The following is a 24,759-nucleotide window of genomic DNA, read 5'->3' as shown; positions in this document are numbered from 1 at the left end:
CAAGCCCCGCAAAATTTACCCTGCTGCAGCTTGCATAGAAAGAAAATCAGGCTCAGGGAATAACCAGAACGGCCCACAGCGCCGGAAAGAAAAACATGTCCCATCTCATGCGTGCTGCTATAAACCGGCACCTGCACAATCAACTGCACATGGCCGTGACAAACACCGATGAAAGAGAGCCTCAGAATAAACAGGACTACTATTGCTACACTGAAACCCAATAATGAGAACAAGTGCGAGCATGAAATTGCACCGCTACTGCCGCACTGTAACCAACAAGGAAACCAAGTGCGTGCATGCAAAGGGCGGGAAGTCCCGGCTCCCTCCACGGATTTCTAGTCATAAAACTTAGCCTTAATAAAATATCCATTCCTTAAATGTACGATGACCAAACCCACAGTATTAAGACTCCCAAACAGAACCTGAAGTTCAACCGACAGTAAAAAACCAGACATACTCACAAGCTTGTTGTTAGGGCCGGTTGAAGCCAGTTAAAGCTGGTTGATCAGCAGTAACCAAGCAGAATAGAGGAACTGTGGTCTCTTTTTTTTTTTTTTTTTACAGAGAAGGGAAAGAAGAAAAAAATTGAGACCCAGTCAGACCCTCTATCACTGGAGGGAGGGTGAGGCAGGGACCTGGGGGGCCCAGGTGTAACCCCTAATGCCGGCACCGTTCAGCCGGACACCCCTGTCTCACTGAAGAGAAAATCTCAACAGGAGAAATAGCATTGCCAGCTCACTGAAGAGAAACCTCAACAGGAGAAAATAAAGTTCCAGTCACAGCCAGAATTCAGGAGCTAGTTGAATAGCGACCTTTTCCTGCTGGGAGATAGAGAATACTGGATAAACAGGAGGAGTGCCAGCCAATAGGACCACCTGTTAATCAGTTTCTCTATCTCCGCCTGCTGGTAGATGTGGGCTATCCCATTGGTCTCTGGATTCATCTGCTGCTCTTGCTAGGGAACTAGCTCTCAATGGCAGCTTGGAGTGTTGCTCACACTGGGCACTTCAACGCAGGTAATTGCACTGTTTGTAAGTGCAGCATTCCAGCCAACTCCCTCTGTACCAGTTCTCTAATCTAGTCTTGTAGGAATGGCGCCGGTACCAAGGTAGCAAATCAGTACAGAAGGCACATGCTGCAATGGGTGTCAAGGCATTGGTGACCTTGATAATGAGGCATGTATCAAGTGAGACACCAATTGTAGAGATGGCGATCTTTTCTTGGTGCATCGACACTTGGAATGCATTATTAGTGTAGATGCTTAAGACAATACCGATGCACGTTTGGAGGGGGAAGGATGTTTGTACTTCTTAGCCTTTTATGCAGTTTCCACAATGAAGGTATGACCAATGATGAAGAAGTTGACCATGATGTCAATGGCAGTACTGGCATCAATGCTGTAGTTTGGTCTTAGTCAGCAGACATCCTCGATGCTCCCGAAGGTAACCCAAAATGTTTTTCATATTGGAGCTGTCTAGCCTTAAATGATTTCTTCTCTAGTTTAGAGCAGTGCTGACAAGAGTCAACACGATGATCAAAACAGAGGTACTGAACATACCAGTTATGTGGCTCAGTAGATGAAATGGTCCTTTTGAATCAAATGCACCACTGAAGACCCTTGAAGGTTTGGACATCGAGGGAAAAACAGCCAACGCAAAATCAAAAGGACTCAAATTATCCGGGAAGATGGAGTAGATGGTATACTAAAAAAAAACTCTTTATGCTCCCAGCCTGAAAACAGAATTGAGGAGCACAAAAGCCCAAAAATGAAACTGGTCAAAAAAACTGAAAATTTTTTAACCAGATGAAAAAGCAATAAAATCAAAATTACAAAAAAGGAGAAAGAAATAAAAAAGGAACAGGAAGGCACAATGTTTGACAAGTTGAAGAAACTCCAAAACGCAGACTCCCGATGTAAGGCAGGAAGGCACCAGAGCATGTGCAGTATGAGCGGTCTTGAGACTTTTCAGTCTTTTAAAATGACAGTACACTTTTCCACTGTCTGAACTGGGCTCCATGAATGAAGTCACCCACACATCTACTATAATAAAATGCTAAGCGCGCATACGCACTCTTACCTGCGTGATCCCTGATCCGTGGGTCCATGGCCAGCAGGAATGCGCATGCGCGCTTAGCTGACCAGTGGCCGCCAGAGAAATTGAAAAATGCTGGCCCCCTCCCGGAAAAACGGCCCTACCTGCCGAAGTTTATTTTTAAGTTAAAAGCTGCAGTAGCGGCTCCTCTCACGAGCCACACCTCCGTCGGAGAAGGCTTCCGACGCAGGCAGCAATCGTGAGAGGAGCTGCGGCGGCACCTTTAAACAAAAATAAAGCAGGCCAGGCCACAGGAAGGGAAGGGGCGGCCGGCAAGGGACTAAGGGAGCAGGCCAGAACATGGGAAGGGAATGGGGAGAAATGCTGCTGCTGCACATGGATGTGGAGGGGAAGGGAAATACCGCTGCACAAAGAAGTGGAGGGGGAGGGAAATACTGCTGCTGTTGCTGCACAGAGAAGTGGGGTGGGGGAAGGGAAATGCTGCTTCACAGGGAAATGGAGGGGGAGGGAATGCTGCTGAGGCTGCTGCACAGGGAAGTGGGGGGGAAGGGAAATACTGTTGCAGCTGCACAGGGAAGTGGGGTGGGGAGGGAATTGCTGCTGCACAGGGAAGTGGGGGGAGGGAAATACTGTTGCAGCTGCACAGGGAAGTGGGGTGGGGTAGGGAATTGCTGCTGCACAGGGAAGTGGGGGGAGGGAAATGCTGTTGCTGCACAGTGGGGGGAGGGAAATGCTGTGGCACAGGGAAATGTAGGGGAGGGAATGCTGCTATGGCTGCTGCACAGGAAAGTAGGGGGGGGAAGAGAAATGCTGCTGCATAGGGGGCAGGGAGAAAGACATAGAAAGAAAGAGACAGTGGGAGGGAGGGAGACAGAAAGATAGGAATAAAAACACAGGGCCAGGGAGAGAGACAGAAAGAAAGACAGACAAAGGAGGCCAGGGAGAGAGACAGAACGAAAGACAGCAGGAGGGAGAGAGACAGAAAGAAAGAAAGAAAGGACAGACAGACATATATTCTAGCACCGGTTAATGTAACGGGCTTAAAGACTAGTGTGATAATATGCTGCCTGCTTGTCTTAGGATAAACATTCCATTCCATTGGAAGGCTAGTGTTTCAAACAAAGGTTGTTTGTGGAACTTGATCAAATTTTTTCTACTGTATGGACCTTTTGTGTCTTTTCTAGATGTTCAGTTTTTTAACTTTCAAGATTAAGGGGATAAAGAATTCAAAGCACTCTGGATTATTGCAATATTGTTTACTTAGGATCTTATAAAAATATCATCAAAAGGCTGAGAACCATTCAATACACTGCAATTTGTTTAATTTTCGGTCTGAAGAAATCTGACCACATGACACCGTATTATAAGAAACTACATTGGTTACCGGTTGAAGCCAGAACACCACTCAAATTTGGTTGCCCATGTTACAAAATAGAGAATGACAGTGGTTGTTACCTGCGGGTAACCCGCTGAAATGATGACAAAAAAAAAATGGTCACGAGTATGGGTCTTGTCTCTGCAATTAAAGAGTGAGCACGCACGGTGAATGAGCATGCGGTCCGGTAGCCCCTTCTCTCCCGCCGGCCGTGTATCTCCCTCCTTCTTACTTTCTCTTTGTGGCGAACTGGCGATTTCTATAAGGCTATGCCTTGTATTGCAGCCGGAGCCTTGAAGTCACGTCGCGTGTGGCTGCTGGAAAAGTCTTCTGACGCAACTTCCTGTTTCCAGTTGCATCGAAGGAGACTTTTCTAGCAGCCAACGCGACACGAGTTCAAGGCTCCGGCTGCAATATAAGGCATAGCCTTATAGAAATCTCGAGTTCACCACAAAGAGAAGGTAAGGGGAAGAGAGAGAGGGAGCTGCTGGACCACGCGAAGGGTGCTGGGGATGACAAAGTGGGGAGAAAATGCTGAAGGGACTGGGGGAAGAGAGAGTGGGGGAGAAGATGCTGGAAGGGAAGAAGACAGAGAAGCCAGACTATGGGGGAGTGGAGGGAAGATGGGTGCCAGACCAACTGGAGGGGGGGGATGAAGGGAGAGGCACAGTAACAGAGCAAATGGAAGGTGCAGAGAGAAGACAGACAGTGGATGGAAGGAATTGAATGAGAAAATGAGGAAAGCAGAAACCAGACAACAAAAGGTAGAAAAAAAAATTCTATTTTTTTCGCTTTAGGATAAAGTAGTATATTAGTTGTATTGATAAAAATTTAAAACAAAGCCCTGCAAGCTGAAATCTATTTCTCTAGTTCAGCAGCCAGAACTTTGATTTATAAGGAAGGAATAAGCTAAATATTGCAGTACTGAGGTTTGTATGGATGTTGCGGGGACAGGGTAGTGAAGGGGATGGCAGGAACAGGGCGGTGAAGGGGACGGTGGTCTGGGGACGGGGCAGTGATGGGGACAGATTTTTTTCCCTGTGTCATTCTCTATTACAAAACACTGCCACTTCACCTACTTATCTCAGGAAACATTTTGCTCTCAGATAAGAACTCGCTTTACACGTATAATTACCTTGTTTTCATTTCAGACTCCTAAAGGATGCCAATTTAAAAGATACCTTGACAAAACATTATCTTTTCATATCATACATTTAGAAGATCATTGAAGACTCACTTATTTGATAAATTTGTTTAAATTCTTACTGATTATCTTTATCTATATTGGTGTATTTTCTTGCTAAGTGTTGATGTATTCTCGCTGCATATTATGCAATTTATTCTTTATGTAAACTGCTCTCAACTGCAAGGTATAGCAGGATATAAATAAAGCTTTTATTATTAAGTTTTGGCTCCATCCCCTTACCAGCTCTTTTTTTAGCATATCCAAGAGAAGGGAAAGGTATTGATTCACATAATCCTTGCAAACCGAAGCTTCTTTAGGAAAGAACTCGCACAACTTATCGAAATATTCCACAATAATTATCTGTAAAATAATACATGCCAAATTTAGAAGACAACCACACACATTATGTCAAATACAAGAAAGAACCTTGTGTCCCATTTCTGTATTTCCAGATTAGCCAAGAAATGTAATTTCCAATTCAACCCTTACAAAAAAAAAAAAAATTAGCAGAAAAGTACTATACACTGATCAACACACCAAACAAAAGGTATGTTTCAAAAGAGAAGAAAATACTTCAGAACACAATTTTAACATTGTCCTCATCTTGTGGGGCTCCAGAAACATATAGCAGCAGTAACTATAGTTAACCGTAACAGTTATCATCCAGGGACAGCAGGCAGATATTCTCAACATGTGTGCGACATCCACGGAGCCCCGTAGCTGACAGCCTCGCATGCAAACTTGCTTGAAGAACTTCAAAAAGTTTGCGAGTGCTGCACTGCGCATGCGTGAGTGCCTTCCCGCCAAACATAAGTCGTGCCTCTGATGTACCCCAGTTCAGATAGCTAGCTAAGAAGCCAACCAGGTGAGGTGGGTGGGTTATGAGAAAATCTGTCTGCTGTCCCTGGATAACAAATGTTACGGTAAGTAACTGTGCTTTATCCCAGGACAAGCAGGCAGCATATTCTCAACATATGGGTGACCTCCAAGCTAACCAAAATGGGATGGTGGTAGTGTTGGCAAATTAGGAGAATAAATGTAAAACTGCCTGGCCAAAATGGACATCCCGTCTGGAGAAAGTATTCAGACAATAATGAGAGGTAAATGTATGAACCGAGGACCAAGTGGCAGCCTTGCAGATTTCCTCAATAGGAGCTGATCTGAGGAAAGCTACAGATGCCACTATAGCTCTTACTTTATGGCCCGTGACTCGACCCTACAGATGGAGATCAGCCTTAGCATAGGAGAAAGAGATGCAAGCAGCTATCCAGTTGAAGATGGTTTGCTTGGAAACAGGATGCCCCAACTTATTGGGATCGAAGGAGATGAAAAGTTGAGGAGCAGTTCCGCGAGGCTGAGTGCGTTGCAAGTAAAAAGCCAAAGCATTTTTACAGTCCAGAGTATGAAGAGCTGTTTCTCCAGGATGAGAATGAGGCTTTGGAAAAAATAATGGAAGAACAATGGATTGATTGAGATGAAAATCTGAAACCAATTTAGGTAAGAATTTAGGATGAGTACAGAGGACCACCTTGTCATGATGGAATACTGTGAAAGGTGGATCTGCCACTAGAGCTTGTAGTTCACTGACTCGTCTAGCAGAGGTGAGTGCAATGAGAAAAACCACTTTCCAAGTGAAAAATTTAAGATGAGCTGAATCTATTGGTTCAAAAGAAGGCTTCATCAATTGAGCAAGAACAACATTGAGATCCCAAACAACTGGAGGCGCTTTGAGAGGTGGTTTGATATTGAAAAGTCCTTTCATAAATCTGGAAACCACAGGATGAGCAGACAGGGGTTTCCCTTCGATAGGCTGATGAAAAGCAGCAATTGCACCGAGGTGGACTCTAATGGATGTGGATTTGAGGCCAGATTGAGATAAGTGCAGCATGTAATCCAAAACCCAAGACAAGGAGGTAGATTGCAGCTCCTTGTGATAAATAGTGCACCAAGCAGAGAATCTAGTCCATTTCTGGGTTTAACACTGCCTAGTGGATGGCTTCCTGGAAGCCTCTAGAATATCCTGTACAGATTGAGAGGACTGTATAGTGGCAGTTAGGTTGAGAGGTACCAAGCTGTTAGTTGTAAAGACTGGAGGTTGGGATGAAGCAGAGACTCTTGACTCTGTGTAAGCAGAGAGGGAAATACTGGTAGAAGTAAAGGCTCCCTTGCTGCTGAGTTGAAGTAGAAGGGAGTACCATGGTTGTCTGGGCCACCGAGGAGCTATCAGAATCATGGTGGCATGCTCCTTCTTGAGTTTGACAAGAGTCTTGAGAATCAGAGGGAATGGAGAGAACGCATAAACTGATTAGTCCATTTCAGAAGAAAAGCATCTGCCTCAAGGCAGTGAGGAGAGTATATCCTGGAGCAGAACTGAGGCAGCTTGCTGTTGTGGGGAGACGCAAAGAGGTCTATCTGAGGAGTTCCCCATTGAGCAAAAGTGTGATGTAGAGGTGAGGAATTGAATGTCCATTCGTGAGGTTGTAGAAAACAACTCAATTTGTCCGCCAGACAGCTCTCAGGAAGGTGTTGTGAAGGACTTGCCCAATTCCAAAGCTTTAGAGCTTCTTAGCAAAGAGGGAAAGATCCTGTTCCTCCCTGCTTGTTCACATAATACATAGTGACCTGATTGTCCATTCGAATGAGGGCTACCGTGTCATGGAGAAGATCGCTCTCAGTTCCAACAGATTGATATGACAATCGACGATCTACGCTAGACCAGTGATCTTGAATACGGAGACCATCTAGGTGTGCCCCCCAAGCATAGGTCGAGGAATCTATCATGAGAATCTTCTGGGGCAAGAGCAAGCTCTACAGGAGAGATGGATTGCATCTGAGTGCGGCAGGAACAATACTTCTAGCAAACGTCAGGAAAGGAATAGAACAGGCTTTAAACTAAGAAGGGGAAAGCCAATAGTCGACCAAGCGTCGACTATTCGGAAGAAGGTATCCCGTGAAGATACCAAGGGGAAAAAAAGCTGGGAAGAAACAATGGACAAATTACAGGAATCGACTAACCCAGAAGAGGAGGTTAGAAGGAATGTAACAAAAGAGAAGAAATTAAAGATCTGGGAAAGGAAATGAAGACAAGAAAATACCAGGATCTAAATTGCATATATACTAATGCAAGGAGCCTAAGAAACAAAATGGGGGAATTAGAAGCCATGGCCAATGCAGAGGACATAGACATAATTGGAGTCTCTGAAACGTGGTGGAATGAAGAAAACAAATGGGATATAGCACAAGCTCTATCGCCAGGACAGGTCAGGACAGAAAGGAGGTGGAAAGCCCTATACATAAAAGAAAGCATACAATCGACAAAAATGGACACAGCAGAGACGACCAACAAGCTGGAATCGCTATGGGTTAAAATACCGGGAAGGAAAGGGCCTGAAATAAAGATGGGCCTATACTATCACCCACCCGGGCAAACCAGAGATATCGATGAAGAAATGGAAGCCGAGATGAAGCGAGAATGCAAAAACGGTAACACGGTTATTATGGGAGACTTCAACTACTCCGGGATAGACTGGAGTCTTAGAAGCTCAAAATGCGCTAGGGAGACAGAATTCCTGGAGGCTACACAAGATTGTTTCATGGAGCAGCTTGTTAGAGAACCAACGAGAGGAAATGCCACTCTGGATCTAATCATAAATGGGTTAAGGCAGGGATCTCAAAGTCCCTCCTCGAGGGCCGCAATCCAGTTGGGTTTTCAGGATTTCCCCAATGAATATGCATGAGATCTATGTGCACGCACTGCTTTCAATGCATATTCATTGGGGAAATCCTAAAAACCCGACTGGATTGCGGAGGAGGGACTTTGAGACCCCTGGGTTACGTGGACCTGCAAAGGAAGTAGAGGTAGTGGGACTGTTGGGAAACAGCGATCATAACATGATCAAGTTCAAAGTTGAGGTAGGAATACCGAAAGGAAAGAGAACCATAGTGACAACTTTCAACTTCAGGAAAAGAAACTACGAAGCAATGAGGGAAATGGTAAAGAAGAAACTTAGGAACACTTCCAAAAAATGGCAAATGGTAGAACATGCCTGGTCTTTTCTCAAGAACACGGTGAGCGAGGCGCAAAATCTGTATATCCCCAGATTCAGAAAGGGGTGCAAAAAGAGTCGAACAAAAGACCCAGCGTGGATAATTAAAATAGTGAAGAAAGCGATAGGCAATAAGAAAAACTCATTCAGGAAATGGAAAAACTGAGGGGAACTGGAAAGAGCACAGGAAGTATCAAAAAGAATGTCACCAAGTGGTTTGAAAAGCCAAAAGAGAGTATGAAGAGAGGCTAGCCAGGGAAGCACAAAATTTCAAACCGTTCTTTAGATATGTTAAAGGGAAGCAACCGGCTAGGGAGGAGGTGGGACCGCTGGATGACGGAGACAGGAAGGGAGTGGTGAAGGAGGAGAAAGAAGTGGCAGAAAGACTTAACATGTTCTTTTCGTCTGTATTTACAAACGAAGACACATCCAACATACCGGAACCTAAGCAATTCTTCAATGGAAATCAAGCAGAAAAATTAACATCCATGGAAGCAAGCCTTGAAGATGTATGCAGGCAAATAGAAAAACTAAAAACTGACAAATCCTCGGGTCCGGACGGAATCCATCCAAGGGTTCTGAAGGAATTAAAGGAGGAGATAGCGGAACTACTGCAGCAGCAAAATTGCAACCTATCCCTGAAAACAGGCATGATCCCGGAGGACTGGAAGATAGCCAACGTTACGCCCATCTTTAAAAAGGGATCAAGAGATGACCCGGGAAACTACAGACCGGTGAGTCTGACCTCGGTTCCGGGGAAAATCTAAACTAAACTAAACTAAATCTTGGGTTTATATACCGCGCCATCTCCACATTTGTGGAGCTCGGCACGGTTTACAAGAATGTTGTGAGAAAGGAACTCCAAGGGAGGGATGGGTGAAGGTCAGCGAGGGGAGAGTGTTAGCGGGCTGGGATGTCAGAAGAGGAGGGAGTGTTAGGTTTTTGTGAAAAGCCAGGTTTTCAGATGTTTACAGAAGGGTTCGAGGGCACTCAGGTTCCTAAGAGGGGAGGCAAGGCTGTTCCAGAGTTCGATGAATCTGAAGAGGAGAGAGGTCCCCAGTTTTCCTGGGTGGGAGATGTCTTTTAGTGAGGGGAAGGATAATTTTAGTTTTTGGGTAGGTCTGGTGGAATTAAGATTTGAGGAATTCCAGGAGAGTGGAATTAATGGAGGAAGGATGCCGTGAAGGATCTTGAAAGTTAGGCAAATGCATTTGAAGTGAACTCTGGAAATTATCGGGAGCCAGTGAAGCTTGGAAAGAAGCGGTGAGACGTGATCGAATTTACTTTTTGCACAGATAAGCTTGGCCGCGGCATTTTGAATCCGTTGGAGTTTGTGAAGGTTTTTCTTCGTTAGGCTTATGAAAATAGAATTGCAGTAGTCCAGTCTGGAGAGGATGATGGATTGGACAAGAACAGCAAAATGATTTTGGTGGAAACAGGATCTTACTTTCCTCAACATGTGTAGGCTGAAGTAGCATTTTTTTACCAGGGAGTTGAGCTGGTCATTGAAAGACAATGTGGAGTCAATGATGACGCCTAGGACCTTGCTGGAGAATTCTAGCTGCAGAATGGAGCCAGAGGACAATGGGAAGCACTGATAAAAGAAAACATCGATGAACATTTTGAAAGAAACAAACTTCTGATAACCAGCCAACATGGTTTCTGCAAGGGGAGATCGTGCCTAACGAACTTATTGCACTTCTTCGAAGGAATTAACAAACGGATGGACAAAGGAGACCCCATAGACATCATATATCTAGATTTCCAAAAAGCCTTTGACAAGGTGCCCCATGAACGCCTATTCTGGAAACTGAAGAACCATGGGGTGGAAGGAGACGTATATAGATGGATCAGAAACTGGTTGGCGGGTAGGAAACAGAGGGTAGGAGTGAAGGGACACTACTCGGACTGGAGGAGGGTCAAGAGTGGGGTCCCGCAGGGCTCAGGGCTCAGGCCGCTGCTATTTAATATATTCATAAATGATCTAGAAACAGGGATGAAATGTGAGATAATAAAATTTGCAGACGACACCAAACAATTTAGTGGAGCTCGGACTAAAGAGGACTGCAAAGAATTGCAAAGGGACTTGAACAAACTAGGGGAATGGGCAACGAGATGGCAGATGAAGTTCAACGTTGAGAAATGTAAAGTATTACATGTGGGAAACAGAAACCCGAGGTACAACCATACGATGGGAGGGATGTTATTAAATGAGAGTACCCAAGAAAGGGACTTGGGGGTAATGATGGACATGACAATGAAGCCGACGGCACAGTGCGCAGCAGCTGCTAAGAAGGCAAACAGAATGCTAGGCATAATCAAGAAGGGTATTACAACCAGAACGAAAGAAGTTATCCTGCCATTGTATCGGGCGACGGTGCATCCAATATTGGTCGCCGTATCTTAAGAAGGACTTGAGAGGGTTCAGAGAGCGACGCATCTGATAAAGGGGATGGAAAACCTTTCATACGCTGAGAGATTGGCGAAACTGGGTCTCTTTTCCCTGCAGAAGAGGAGACTTAGAGGGGATATGATAGAGACTTATAAGATCATGAAGGGCATAGAGAGAGTAGAGAGGGACAGATTCTTCAAACTTTCGAATAATAAAAGAACAAGAGGGCATTCAGCAAAGTTGAAAAGGGGACAGATTCAAAACAAATGCTAGGAAGTTCTTCTTTACCCAACGTGTGGTGGCTACATGGAATGCGCTTCCAGAGAGCTTAATAGGGCAGAGTACGGTACTGGGAGTTCAAGAAAGGATTGGACAATTTCCTGCTGGAAAAGGGGATAGAGGGGTATAGATAGAGGATTACTGCACAGGTCCTGGACCTGTTGGGCCGCCGCGTGAGCGGACTGCTGGGCACGATGGACCTCAGGTCTGACCCAGCAGAGGCATTGCTTATGTTCTTATGATGAGGGGGCATGTGAAATAGCAAACCTCTGGAAAGATTGGAAGAGAGCATCCACCAATGGAGAGACTGTCTCAACAAACGAGTCATTTTAATGTGTTGAGAGAGAGTGGGTCGTAAGCTTGCTGCCACTGAGATGCCAGGGTCCACTGAGGAATTCTGAGGTTAAGTCTGACAAAAGGAGTCACGTGAACTGTAGAGGCCATGTGACCGAGAAGAACCATCATGTTGCTGAGATTGACATGAGGGAAGATACTCGTTGACAAAGGTGAATGAGAGTATCTTGACGTGGTTGAGGCAGGAATGCTCCGAGTTGAACAGTGTCCAGGATGGCTCCAATAAACTGTAGAGTTTGGGAGGGATGTAACTGGGACTTTGGAAAATTGATTTTGAACCCAAGACTTTGGAGAAATGCTATAGTCCATTGGGTCCCTTCAATAACCTCCTGTTGAGACAAGGCTTTGATGAGCCAGTCGTCCACATATCGAAAGACTTGAAGACCTTGCGTCCGCAGGGCTGCAGCCACCACCACCAGGCATTTTGTGAAGACTTGGAGATGAGGCGAGGCCGAAAGGAAGGACTCGGTACTGAAGATGAAAATTCCTCACCCAAAATGTTAAGAATCTGTGAGAGGCTGGATGAATTGGAATACGAGTATAAGCCTCTTTGAGATCTAGAGAACATAACCAATCTCCTTGATCCATCAGGGGATACAGAGTTGAAAGAGAGAACATCCGAAACTTCTCTTTGACAAGAAATTTGTTGAGAGCTCCGAGGTCCAGGATAGGTCGCAAATCCCCCGTCTTCTTTGGGACCAGAAAATAACAGAAATAAAACCTTGTGTCCCATTGGGTCAAAGGAACCCTCTCAACAGCACGGAAGCGAAGAAGAGCCTGAGCCTCTTGAAGAAGGGAAGTTGTGACATGTTGGAAAGAAACTCTTTTGGAGGGAGATCTGGAGGAATTTGAAGAAATTGAAGCGAGTAACCCTCTCTGATGATGGTGAGAACCCAGAGGACTGATGTAATCTGCTTCCACTGATGGTAAAAGTGATGGAGGCGACCTTCTATGGGAAGGAGAGAAGACTGATGGATGAAGATGACGTTATGCTCAGATTTAGATGGTCAAAAAGACTGTGCAGGCTTAGCTACAGCAGGAGTCTGGGGTTTTTGCCGATGCTGCTGCTGTGGTTGTTTCCTAGGTGGAGGCCTGGAGAAAGCCAGAGTAGATTTCTGTTGATAACGACGTGGAGGCTTAGAAGTTGGAGGCTTAGCTTTAGGTCAAATCAAAGAGGCAAAGATGAATCTTGAAAGAGATGTGGATTTCGAAGATGAAGAGCCCTCAGGAGGAGAAGTGGAGCGAGACTGAGGCATTGCTGAATTAGAAGGAGAAGCCTCCCTGGAGTATTTGAGGCCACTACATACACGGACTTTAGAAAATCCCTGAAAACTCGACTATTTAACAAATTCTAAATTCCTATACCCAACTCTTCCTCACCATGACCCTTCCACCTCGCCCCCTAATTCCAAGGCTCGAAACTAATTATACTTTCAACCTTGAATCTCATGTACTGACAAAATGTATCTTTATTGTAACCCACCTGCACCCCATGTACTGACAAAACATATCTTTATTGTAACCCATGTATTGACTAAATGTATCTTTATGGTAACCCACTTGCATCCCATGTACTGACAAAATATATCTTTACTGTAACCCACTTGCATCCCATGTACTGACAAAATATATCTTTACTGTAACCCACTTGCATCCCATGTACTGACAAAATGAATCTTTAATGTAAACCACTTGCATCCCATGTACTGACTAAACGTATCTTTATTGTAAACCGTTTCTATCCCATGTACTGTCAAATGTATCTTTATTGTAAACCGCTTTGAACTTCACGGTATAGCGGTATATAAGAAATAAATTATTATTATCATCCAACGTAAGAGTCACAGAAGAAGCTCCGCTGTGTGATATAGGCAGAGTCAGAGAGTGCTTATGTTTGAGATGACTCGATGGAGAGTTCCCAGGAGTATGAGGAGCTGAATGTCTCGATTCGTGCCTCGTAGAAACAGGCGAACGAGGATCCCTCGTAGTATGCCTCAACAGAGGAGTCCGGGACTTAGACAAGCCTCGAGATGGAGAAGTATGAGGCGTTAAAAGCTTCGGAGTTCGAGACCTATGCCTGGTTTTTAAAGTGGTCTCGATGGGCCTTGAACAACGATATAGAAGACTCTTTATCCTTCTTCAAAGCCAGGTGCCTCGATAACAAGGAATGCTTTGAGTGGGGTCTCGATCGAGGCTTATCCTCCACCTCTCGAGCAGGTTAAGTAGCCAAAGACTCGGACCGGGAAGGACGAGGTGAGGAGTCACTGGAGGACAAAGGCTGAGACCTAACAGGTTTTGCTCATTGTGTCTCAACAGTATGCTCAGACTGGCTCGCAAAAAGCAGGGTCGAGGCAGGGATGAAAACAGAGGTGAGCTGCCTGGTCAATATGGCTTGCAGCATGTCCTTGAAGACAGGCACCGAGACCAATGACTCTGGTCTAGAAGGTGCAGCAATGTGCTCCACAGAGGGCGACCTCGAGGATGAGTATTCCCTATTTTTGGAGGCACACTTCGGAGGTCTTGTAGAGGCTGGCACGACTGCACTCGTTGCTTGGACTGCCCGAGACTCAGCTGAAGGCTTCTTAGGTAGCGTACCTGTGGAGGGAAGAGCAGACTTGCCTGATGACAAGACCTTAAGAGGCGCAGTAGACGAGACCTTCACGGATGAGGGCGACTTGCTTGAGGTCGAGGACTTGGCCTTCAAGGCCGCCATGGAGGTCGAGGCCTTTTCTGCAGACAGCTCCATGGAACCAAAGAGCTGCTGGATTTGGACACGATGTCTCCGAAGAGCTCTTTTTTGAAGGGTAGCACAACACGGGCAGGACTCAGGACAATGTTTGGGTCCCAAGCACTTAATACACAAACGTTGTGGGTTGGTGAGAGAAATCGCACGGTTATACTAGTTACACCTTTTGAAACCCTTAAGAGGTGGGGACATAGAAAAAAATACGGCCGCAGCCAAACGAGGATCAGCGGCAGGGCCTGAGCCCAAGCCCCGCCAGACGAGATCCGACGAAAAAAATTTTTTTTTTTTTTTTAAAAAGATGCCACACAGCAACTACTAAAAATAAACAATTAAAGGAAAAAGAAAGTCATGGTGCGAGAAGGCAGTACTCGAAGACTGCAGAGCTGAAAAACAGGTGCTTCTTGGCTCTGCGGAAGAACAAGAACTGGGGTACCTCAGAGGAGACACATGACTTATGTTCAGCAGGAAGGCACTCGCAAACTTTTTGAAAGTTCTTCAAGCAAGTCTGCTTACGAGGCTATCCACGGATGACGACACCCACATGTTGAGAATATGCTGCCTGCTTGTCCTGGGATAAAAATTGAATTCCTCAAGTGTGATAGAAGATTTAAAGAGCACCAGAATTAAAAAAACAGTTAATATTCAAATCACTGGTGGAAAACACGTTATAACTCAAATTGCTAGATGGACTGCAACATGTGGAAACGTTAGTAGGTCTGCACATCGATTAATTGGAATTAAAAATTTTTATTCATATAAAGCGTCCTCCCCTCACCTTTCCTTCTCAACTCGTACAGTGGAAAATAGACAGCAGAAGTAAATTCTCAGAACCAACATATTTTTATTTACTAAAATGAAAATAAATCTTTTTTTTTTTTACCTTCGTTGCCTGACGATTTTTTTTTGTTTTTTTTAACTCATTTTGTTCAGTCTTTAAAATCGCCAGACAATGAAGGTTATAAAAAAAAAAAAAAAAGATTTTCATTTTACGTCTGCTGTCTAGATTTTCCACTGTACGAGTATAGAATGAAATGTGAGGGGAGGATCCTTTATGTGAGTAAAAATTTTTAATTCCAATTAATCGATGTGCAGACCTACTAATTAGTAATACAAGGGAGAAACCATCTTAAAAATTTTTGAACTTTAAATTCTATATCCAAAGCAAACAGTAATTAAGTCAATACTGTCACCTTAAAGAAAAGCCTTTCCAGCTTCAAATTTCTCACCTCTGTCTGATTGTCCTTCAGATATAGTTTCAGTACATTTAAGACTTCTTTGCAAATCTCACAAGGCATGGTTTTCTAAAAAGGGGAGAAAGCCATTTGATTAAAACAAAGTTATTAATGAGCACAAAGAATTAAAAAAAAAAAAAAAAAGAAAAGAAGTTGATGCATGCTATTTGAGTTTCATGACGTTCTAAGTAATTTATAACATGGAGAGTAGGATAGAGGCACAGTTCATAACAGGGCCCATATCCGATCTTTATTAAAGGAAGCTATGGCATCTGCTGGAAAAAAAAAAAAAAATATGACCTGCCAGATTACCGTATTTTCGCGGATATAACGCGCGCGTTATACGTGATTTTACGTACCGCGCATACCCCTCGCGCGTTATATGCCTGAGCGCGGTATACAAAAGTTTTTAAACATAGTTCCCACCCCGCCCGACGCCCGATTCACCCCCCCAGCAGGACCGCTCGCACCCCCACCCCGAACGACCGTTCGCACGCGCTCCCACCCGCACCCGCATCCACGATCGGAGCAAGAGGGAGCCCAAGCCCTCTTGCCCGGCCGACTCCCCGACGTCCGATACATCCCCCCCCCCCCGGCAGGACCACTCGCACCCTCACCCCGAAGGACCGCCGACTCCCCAACAATATCGGGCCAGGAGGGAGCCCAAACCCTCCTGGCCACGGCGACCCCCCTAACCCCACCCCGCACTACATTACGGGCAGGAGGGATCCCAGGCCCTCCTGCCCTCGACGCAAACCCCCCTCCCTCCAACGACCGCCCCTCCCCCAATAACCTCCGCCCGTCCCCCAGCCGACCCGCGACCCCCCTGGCCGACCCCCACGACACCCCCACCCGCCTTCCCCGTACCTTTGTGTAGTTGGGCCAGAAGGGAGCCCAAACCCTCCTGGCCACGGCGACCCCCTAACCCCACCCCGCACTACATTACGGGCAGGAGGGATCCCAGGCCCTCCTGCCCTCGACGCAAACCCCCCTCCCCCCCAGCCGACCCCCACGACCCCCCCACCCCCCTTCCCCGTACCTTTGGAAGTTGGCCGGACAGACGGGAGCCAAACCCGCCTGTCCGGCAGGCAGCCAACGAAGGAATGAGGCCGGATTGGCCCATCCGTCCTAAAGCTCCGCCTACTGGTGGGGCCTAAGGCGCGTGGGCCAATCAGAATAGGCCCTGGAGCCTTAGGTCCCACCTGGGGGCGCGGCCTGAGGCACATGGGCCAAACCCGACCATGTGTCTCAGGCCGCGCCCCGAGGTGGGACCTAAGGCTCCAGGGCCTATTCTGATTGGCCCACGCGCCTTAGGCCCCACCAATAGGCGGAGCTTTAGGACGGATGGGCCAATCCGGCCTCATTCCTTCGTTGGCTGCCTGCCGGACAGGCGGGTTTGGCTCCCGTCTGTCCGGCCAACTTCCAAAGGTACGGGGAAGGGGGGTGGGGGGGTCGGCCAGGGGGGGCGCGGGTCGGCTGGGGGGGGAGGGGGGTTTGCGTCAAGGGCAGGAGGGCCTGGGATCCCTCCTGCCCGTAATGTAGTGCGGGGTGGGGTTAAGGGGTCGCCGTGGCCAGGAGGGTTTGGGCTCCCTTCTGGCCCAACTACACAAAGGTACGGGGAAGGCGGGTGGGGGTGTCGTGGGGGTCGGCCAGAGGTTCTTGGGGGGGGGGCGGTCGTTGGGGGGAGGGGGTTTGCGTCGAGGGCAGGAGGGCCTGGGATCCCTCCTGCCCGTAATGTAGTGCGGGGTGGGGTTAGGGGGTCGCCGTGGCCAGGAGGGTTTGGGCTCCCTCCTGGCCCGATATTGTTTGGGAGTCGGCGGTCCTTCGGGGTGAGGGTGCGAGTGGTCCTGCCGGGGGGGGGATGTATCGGACGTCGGGGGGGGGGGGCATCAGGCTTTCAGGATGGGGACAGACCTTCAAGGGAGGACAGTGCACGGAAGTCAGGGGGGGTGAACGGAGAGTCGGGACAGCGCACGGAAAGTCAGGGCGGGCGAAAGGAGCGTCGGGCATCATGCGCGTTATATGCCTGAGCGCGGTATAGAAAAGTTTTGGTACATATCATCGTGATTTCTGCGCGCTATACCCCTGTGCGCGTTTTACACAGGTGCGCGTTATATCCGCGAAAATACGGTAATCATCCCTTAACCAGAAAAATACCCACCTTCCTCCACATTATACCTTAAAAAAAACCCAAAAAAAACCAAAACTACCACACAAAACTGGATGGCTATTCCAGTTAAAGTCCAAAATCAACTTGTGGTGAAAATTTATGATATTAAGTACCCTATTCCAAATACTACAAAAAAATAATAAAAAATGAATGGGTTTAATATCAAATTCCCAGACCTGGAGTCCTCCTATCCACCACACTACTGACAGCAGATTCATCAGCATATTCTACCTATAATTCATCCTCCCAAGCCGCTGTAGCAAATTTATGAGGGCCAGCTCCCACTGGTGGTCTCCAAAAGCTCAGATGGAGCTGTTGTAACAGAGGCACCACTTGCCACTGTACAGTTCCAGGCATAAATGCTGCTCCTGCCTGTGCTCTTCTCGCCATTACAGTTCACAGACTTACAGCCTGCTGCCTATCTCCCCAGCTGCTATGACTACTTACTAAGTCGAGCATTGCAAATTCACCTAATATGGCCTTCTCAGTTCTGCCTCTCTTTTTTTCTTCTAATTTTCCTTACCATTCTTGGTTCTAGGCGGTTAAGGGATGGGGAGGCAGTCAGCCAGACAAAATTCCTCTGCCTCAGGGGAAAAAAATCCATATACCGTATTTTTGCGGATATAACGCGCACCCGTGTAAAACGCGCACACGGGTATAGCGCGCAGAAATCACGATGATATGTACAAAAACTTTTGTATACCGCGCTCACGGGTATACCGCGCATGATGCCCGACGCTCCTTTCGCCCGCCCTGACTTTCCGTGCGCTGTCCCGACTCTCCGTTCACCCCCCCCTGACTTCCGTGCACTGCCCTGACTTTCCGTGCGCTGTCCCGACTCTCCGTTCACCCCCCCTGACTTTCCGTGCACTGTCCCCCCTTGAAGTCCTGTCCCCCCTTGAAGGTCTGTCCCCATCCTGAAAGCCTGATGCCCCCCCCGACGTCCGATACATCCCCCCCCCCCGGCAGGACCACTCGCACCCTCACCCGAAGGACCGCCGACTCCCCAACAATATCGGGCCAGGAGGGAGCCCAAACCCTCCTGGCCACGGCGACCCCGTAACCCCACCCCGCACTACATTACGGGCAGGAGGGATCCCAGGCCCTCCTGCCCTCGACGCAAACCCCCCTCCCCCCCCAACGACCGCCCCCCCAAGAACCTCCGACCGCCCCCCCAGCCGACCTGCGACCCCCCTGGCCGACCCCCACGACCCCCCCACCCCCCTTCCCCGTACCTTTGGTAGTTGGCCGGACAGACGGGAGCCAAACCCGCCTGTCCGGCAGGCAGCCAACGAAGGAATGAGGCCGGATTGGCCCATCCGTCCTAAAGCTCCGCCTACTGGTGGGGCCTAAGGCGCGTGGGCCAATCAGAATAGGCCCTGGAGCCTTAGGTCCCACCTGGGGGCGCGGCCTGAGGCACATGGGCCCAACCCGACCATGTGTCTCAGGCCGCGCCCCCAGGTGGGACCTAAGGCTCCAGGGCCTATTCTGATTGGCCCACGCGCCTTAGGCCCCACCAGTAGGCGGAGCTTTAGGACGGATGGGCCAATCCGGCCTCATTCCTTCGTTGGCGGGTTTGGCTCCCGTCTGTCCGGCCAACTACCAAAGGTACGGGGAAGGGGGGTGGGGGGGTCGTGGGGGTCGGCCAGGGGGGTCGCGGGTCGGCTGGGGGGGCGGTCGGAGGTTCTTGGGGGGGGCGGTCGTTGGGGGGGGGAGGGGGGTTTGCGTCGAGGGCAGGAGGTCCTGGGATCCCTCCTGCCCGTAATGTAGTGCGGGGTGGGGTTAGGGGGTCGCCGTGGCCAGGAGGGTTTGGGCTCCCTTCTGGCCCGATATTGTCGGGAAGTCGGCGGTCCTTCGGAGTGGGGGTGCGAGTGGTCCTGCCGGGGGGGGGGGGGGGGGGGATGTATCGGACGTCGGGGAGTCGGCCGGGCAAGAGGGCTTGGGCTCCCTCTTGCTCCGATCGTGGATGCGGGTGCGAGCGCGTGCAAGCGGTCGTTCGGGGTGGGGGTGCGAGCGGTCCTGCTGGGGGGGTGAATCGGGCGTCGGGCGGGGTGGGAACTATGTTTAAAAACTTTTGTATACCGCGCTCAGGCATATAACGCGCGAGGGGTATGCGCGGTAGGTAAAAACGCGTATAACGCGCGCGTTATATCCGCGAAAATACGGTACTCCATTGGCTATCACTCCAATGCCAAAATGGCCCAAGAGGAGTGAAAGGAACCCCTCCCCCCACACACCTCTATTGACTGAGAATGCTAGCTCTCCAGCTGGTTCCCAAAATAACCCATTGAGCCATCTGACCAAGATGCATTGATAGCCTGTCTTACTATCTGCTAGAGCAGTGGTTCCCAACCCTGTCCTGGAGGACCACCAGGCCAATCGGGTTTTCAGGCTAGCCCTAATGAATATGCACGAGAGAGATTTGCATATAATGAAAGTGACAGGCATGCAAATCTGCTCCATGCATATTCATTAGGGCTAGCCTGAAAACCCGACTGGCCTTGCGGTCCTCCAGGACAGGGTTGGGAACCACTGTGCTAGAGCAGTATTCTTCAACCTATGGACCGGCGGAAATAAAATAATTTTGTGGACTGGCAAACTACTAGGACTGAAATTTAAAAACCCCGTTTCCGCCCCGTCTCTGCGAGCTCAGTCCACGAAAACCATCTGATCCCATCCACACAAGCCTCAGTTATGATTTTATATTGAATGTATTTTATTAAAGTATAAAAAGAAACAATATTCTGTACAATTGTCATTTTATAAACACAAATAATACAGAGCAAGGATCAACAAAACCCTGTCTCCCCTCCCCTTCACATATATCCCCTCTACTATCAAGAAAATCGAATAAGCAAAATGATTACAAAATGTTACACAGAAATATCATGCTAACAGAATATCGCAGTCATACTTGACAGGAATAGTGTTAGAGGAGTGCAACTAGGCAACTGCCCCCTGGTCAGAAAGAACCCTAAGCCAAGTTAAAGACGAACTGCCTGGGCTTTGCAGTCCCCAGTTATGTCGAACACCAGCTCAAGCAGGATATATATTTCAAATCTGATATATTCTAATCAAAAAATAGAAATAAAATTATTTTTTTTCCACCTTTTGTTGTCTCTGGTTTCTGCTTTCATCTTCTTTTCACTCCCTTCCAGCGTCTGCCCTCTGTCTCTTCAATCCAGCATCTGCCCTTTCCATCCACTGTCTGCCCTCTTCCCATTCCATATGGTATCTGTCTTCTTTCTATGCTCCTCTCCCCTTTCCAACCAGCCTTCGCCCCCCCCCCCTCTCCTTTTTACATGGTTCATTCCAGCTTCACTGCTCTCTTCATTTTTATCTTTCCAACACCAGATTTAGCATCTTTGTCCCTCTCTTATTTCTCTGCTGACCCCCTTCCCAGCATCAATCTCTCTACTTTCTCATTCCTGTCTCTCCCCTTCCCCTCCTCTAATCTCCCTATCAGCTGTTTCCTTCCTTTTTTCCTTCTCCCTTCCCTCCTCCTCCTGTCCAGCAGTAACTCTCTTCTCTTCCCTCCTCTCCTCCCAGCAGCATCTCTCCTTCTCCTTCCCTCCAGGTCCAGTAGCAGCTGTCCCTTTTTTCCCTTGTCCAGCAGCTTCCCAGACTCCTTTCCCTCCTCCCCTCCCAACAGCATCTCTCCTTCTCATTGCCTCCAGGTCCAGTAGCAGCTGTCCCTTTTTTCCCTTGTCCAGCAGCTTCCCAGCCTCCAACAGTGGCTTTCTCCCCTCCCAGCAGCTCTCCGTACTTGCCAGCGCAGTGATTCACTAAGGCAGCCTTGGGTCCTTTGATGGGTCGCACCGCCTCTGAGGAAAGAGGAAGGTAAAATTATGGTCATACCTGTTAATTTTCTTTCTTTTAGAAGCAGCAGATGAATCCAGAGACTAGTGGGTATAGCTCACATCGACCAGCAGGTGGAGATAGAGAACTGATTAACAGTTGGCCTTAAAGCCTGGTGTTCCTTCTGTTGATTCAGTTATGCACTTTGCCCAAGCATCCCGAAAGGAGAATGAGCAGCCACAAACTCCATTCCAGTAAAAAATGTGTCTTTCTCTTCTGAATACCATTGATATTTTCTCTTTTTTTGTTTCTTGTTTTTTTTTTTTTTTTTTTTCAGTCATGAAATAATACACTTACCAACCATAGCCCCGGCTAACCTAATGACCTAAACACCCTACACACAGCCCGTGCACTTGGGGAGGGGCTCTGGATTCATCTGCTGCTTCTAAAGGAAAGAAAATTAACAGGTATGACCATAATTTTACCTTCCATAGCAAAGCAGCAGATGAATCCAGAGACTAGTGGGATGTAGCAAAGCAAACTCAAACTGGGTGGGACGCCAATGCCGCCTCTGCCAGCACTGCCGCGCCAAAACTCGCCTCTGAACAGGCCGCTACATCTAACCGATAATGCTTTGAAAAAGTATTCCCTGACGACCAAGTGGCCGCCCGGCAAATCTCCTCTAATGACATCCCCCCGGACTCCGCCCAAGATGTAGCCAAAGCCCGAGTGGAATGAGCATGAAGGTGCTCCGGTACCTTCTTCCCTGACAACACATACGCCGAAGCAATAGTGTCCTTGACCCAACGCGCAATGGACGCTTTAGACGCCGCCATCCCTTTGTTTTTACCCGCGAACGCGACAAAGAGATGGTCCGACCGGCGAAAATCATTCGTCACCTCCAAATAATGGAGAAGCATACGGCGGACATCCAGTAGCCGTACCGACAAAAAACGCTTCCCCCTTTTTTTTTTTTTTTTTTTTTTTTTACACACGCGGCGAACGCCGCCGAATGACGACTCCGCCCCCCAAGACGCCCGGCACCCGGGAAAACGCGACCACACTCGAGGAAGGAAAATAAAACACTCACCCGGTCAGCCGCTTACCCCCGAAGCCAGGCAATCATTGGTAAATGTACTGCATGCCGAGTGAAGCACAGCACGGCTCAGTACAAGCAGGAAGGCCTCCCTTTTTTTTTTTTTTTTTTTAAACTGGAATGAAGAAGCCAGCCACTCCTGCACCTGGAAAGGAACCCCTCTATCCAACGGAGGGGAGGGTGGAGCAGGGACCTGGGAGGGCCCAGGTGTACCTCCCAAAGCCGGCACCAAACAGCCAGGCACCCCCACCTACTGAAGAGAACTAGTCTCAACAGAGGAATCCTAACGGAACACCACTTCAATCTATCCTGCAGCAGGCAGAGACCAGGAGCTAGAAGGATAGCTCCAACCCTGCTGGGAGATAGAGCAAAACTGAATCAACAGAAGGAACACCAGGCTTTAAGGCCAACTGTTAATCAGTTCTCTATCTCCACCTGCTGGTCGATGTGAGCTATACCCACTAGTCTCTGGATTCATCTGCTGCTTTGCTATGGAAGTTACATCATCAGAGGCGGCCACGACTCGGCAAAAGCCCCAAGGCACCTTAATGAATGAATCGCTGCGATGATAAGTACCGAGAGCTGAGGGGAAAAGCTACAGTCAGAGGCTCCCCATGATCTTGCCGGCCCTGTACAGACCAGCAGGAAATTGCATCTCGATCTCGCCGCCCCTGCACAGACTGGCAGGAATTTTCTGTGGACCGGCGGTTGAAGAACACTGTGCTAGAGGACAAGGAAATAAAAGCTCCCAGATAAATCAGAAGTGGAAAGAGATAGCACTAAACTGAAGTAACAACATACTAAAATAGGAGGTTAAATTAGATGTTTTACTCAAAAAGTGAATGGGGAGAATTATGTGAAGCTGATAAAGATAAGGCTGAATGCTCAACAATATATTCTGTGTTCACAGCTAAAGCACCAGGAGTAGGACTACAGAAGACAAATGCAAATAGGGATGGAGGGGTGGTAGACCCCGATTGATTTTCAGAGGGTTGGTTATATTTGTGAAGAGATAGCTAAACTAAAGGTGAACAGCGCAAAGGGGCAGGATACTGTACATCCAAGAACAACCAGAATTGAACGCAATACTCAAGATGAGATCGAACCATTGAGCAAGAGGCATAACATTCTTAGTCATGTTTACAGTCCTTTTTCTAATAATTAATTCCTAGCATCTTTGCTTTTTTGGTGGCTGCTGCCACACATTGGGCACCATCTACAATGACACCCAGATCTTTTTCTTGGAAGCTAACCCCTAAGTTGGATTTTAGCATCTGGTAACTACAGTATAATTTGGATTCTTCCCAATGTGCATCACTTTGCATTTGTACACATTAAATTTCATCTGCCATTTGGACCCCAGTCTTCCAATTTCCTAAGGTCTGCATATGTTTTAACATCATCTGCAAATTTAATCTCCTCACTCGTCATTCCAATTTCCAGATCATTTATAAATAAGTTAAAACAGCACTGGCCCCTGTACAGAAGCCTGATGCACTCCACTATTTACCCTCCTCAATTGAGAAAAATGGCCATTTAACCCTACCCTCTGTTTTATGTTCCATTGTCTCTTATCTCATGACTCAATTTTCTCAGGAGCCTCTCATGAGGAACTTTGTCAAATCCTTTCTGAAAATCTAGATACATCAACCGGCTCACTTTTATCCACACATTCAATGAAGTCAAGACCTCCCTTGGCTGAAGCCATGCTGTCCCATTAAATGATATTTCTCTACCCCCAAGAAATGATGTTCAGTACCCTGAGATGCATACCATCTGGACCAGGTGATTTATCACTCTAACTCAGAGGTAGGGAACTCCTGTCCTCGAGCCAGGATTTCCCCAATGATTATGCACTGAAAGCAGTGCATGCAAATAGATCTCATGCATATTCATTGGGGAAATCCTGAAAACCCGACTGGAATACGGCTCTCGAGGACCGGAGTTCCCTACCCCTGCTCTAACTTGTCAGTTTGGTTTAGTATGTCTTCTAGGTTCACTGAGATTTTTCAGTTCCTCCACAATACCCTT

The 24,759-nt window shown here is 47.7% G+C and overlaps 1 protein-coding gene across 2 annotated transcripts in view; it reads right to left on the bottom strand.

The window, feature by feature from the left end:
• LOC117359496 (prosaposin-like) overlaps window positions 1-24,759 on the bottom strand; it is a 159,583-nt gene that overhangs the window by 114,635 nt on the left and 20,189 nt on the right. For both annotated transcript variants that reach the window (XM_033942386.1, XM_033942389.1), the window contains exons 4-5: window positions 15,659-15,733; window positions 4,856-4,975 (exon numbers count right to left, since the gene is read on the bottom strand). In XM_033942386.1, coding sequence (XP_033798277.1) covers window positions 4,856-4,975; window positions 15,659-15,733 — 195 coding nt within the window. The remainder of the gene's footprint in view (window positions 1-4,855; window positions 4,976-15,658; window positions 15,734-24,759) is intronic.

The sequence above is a fragment of the Geotrypetes seraphini genome, chromosome 4 (assembly GCF_902459505.1).
Source record: "Geotrypetes seraphini chromosome 4, aGeoSer1.1, whole genome shotgun sequence".
In the NCBI taxonomy this organism is placed as follows: Eukaryota; Metazoa; Chordata; class Amphibia; order Gymnophiona; family Dermophiidae; genus Geotrypetes; species Geotrypetes seraphini.
Note: the sequence above shows the minus strand (reverse complement) of the source record. Positions and strands in the feature narration are given on the sequence as shown.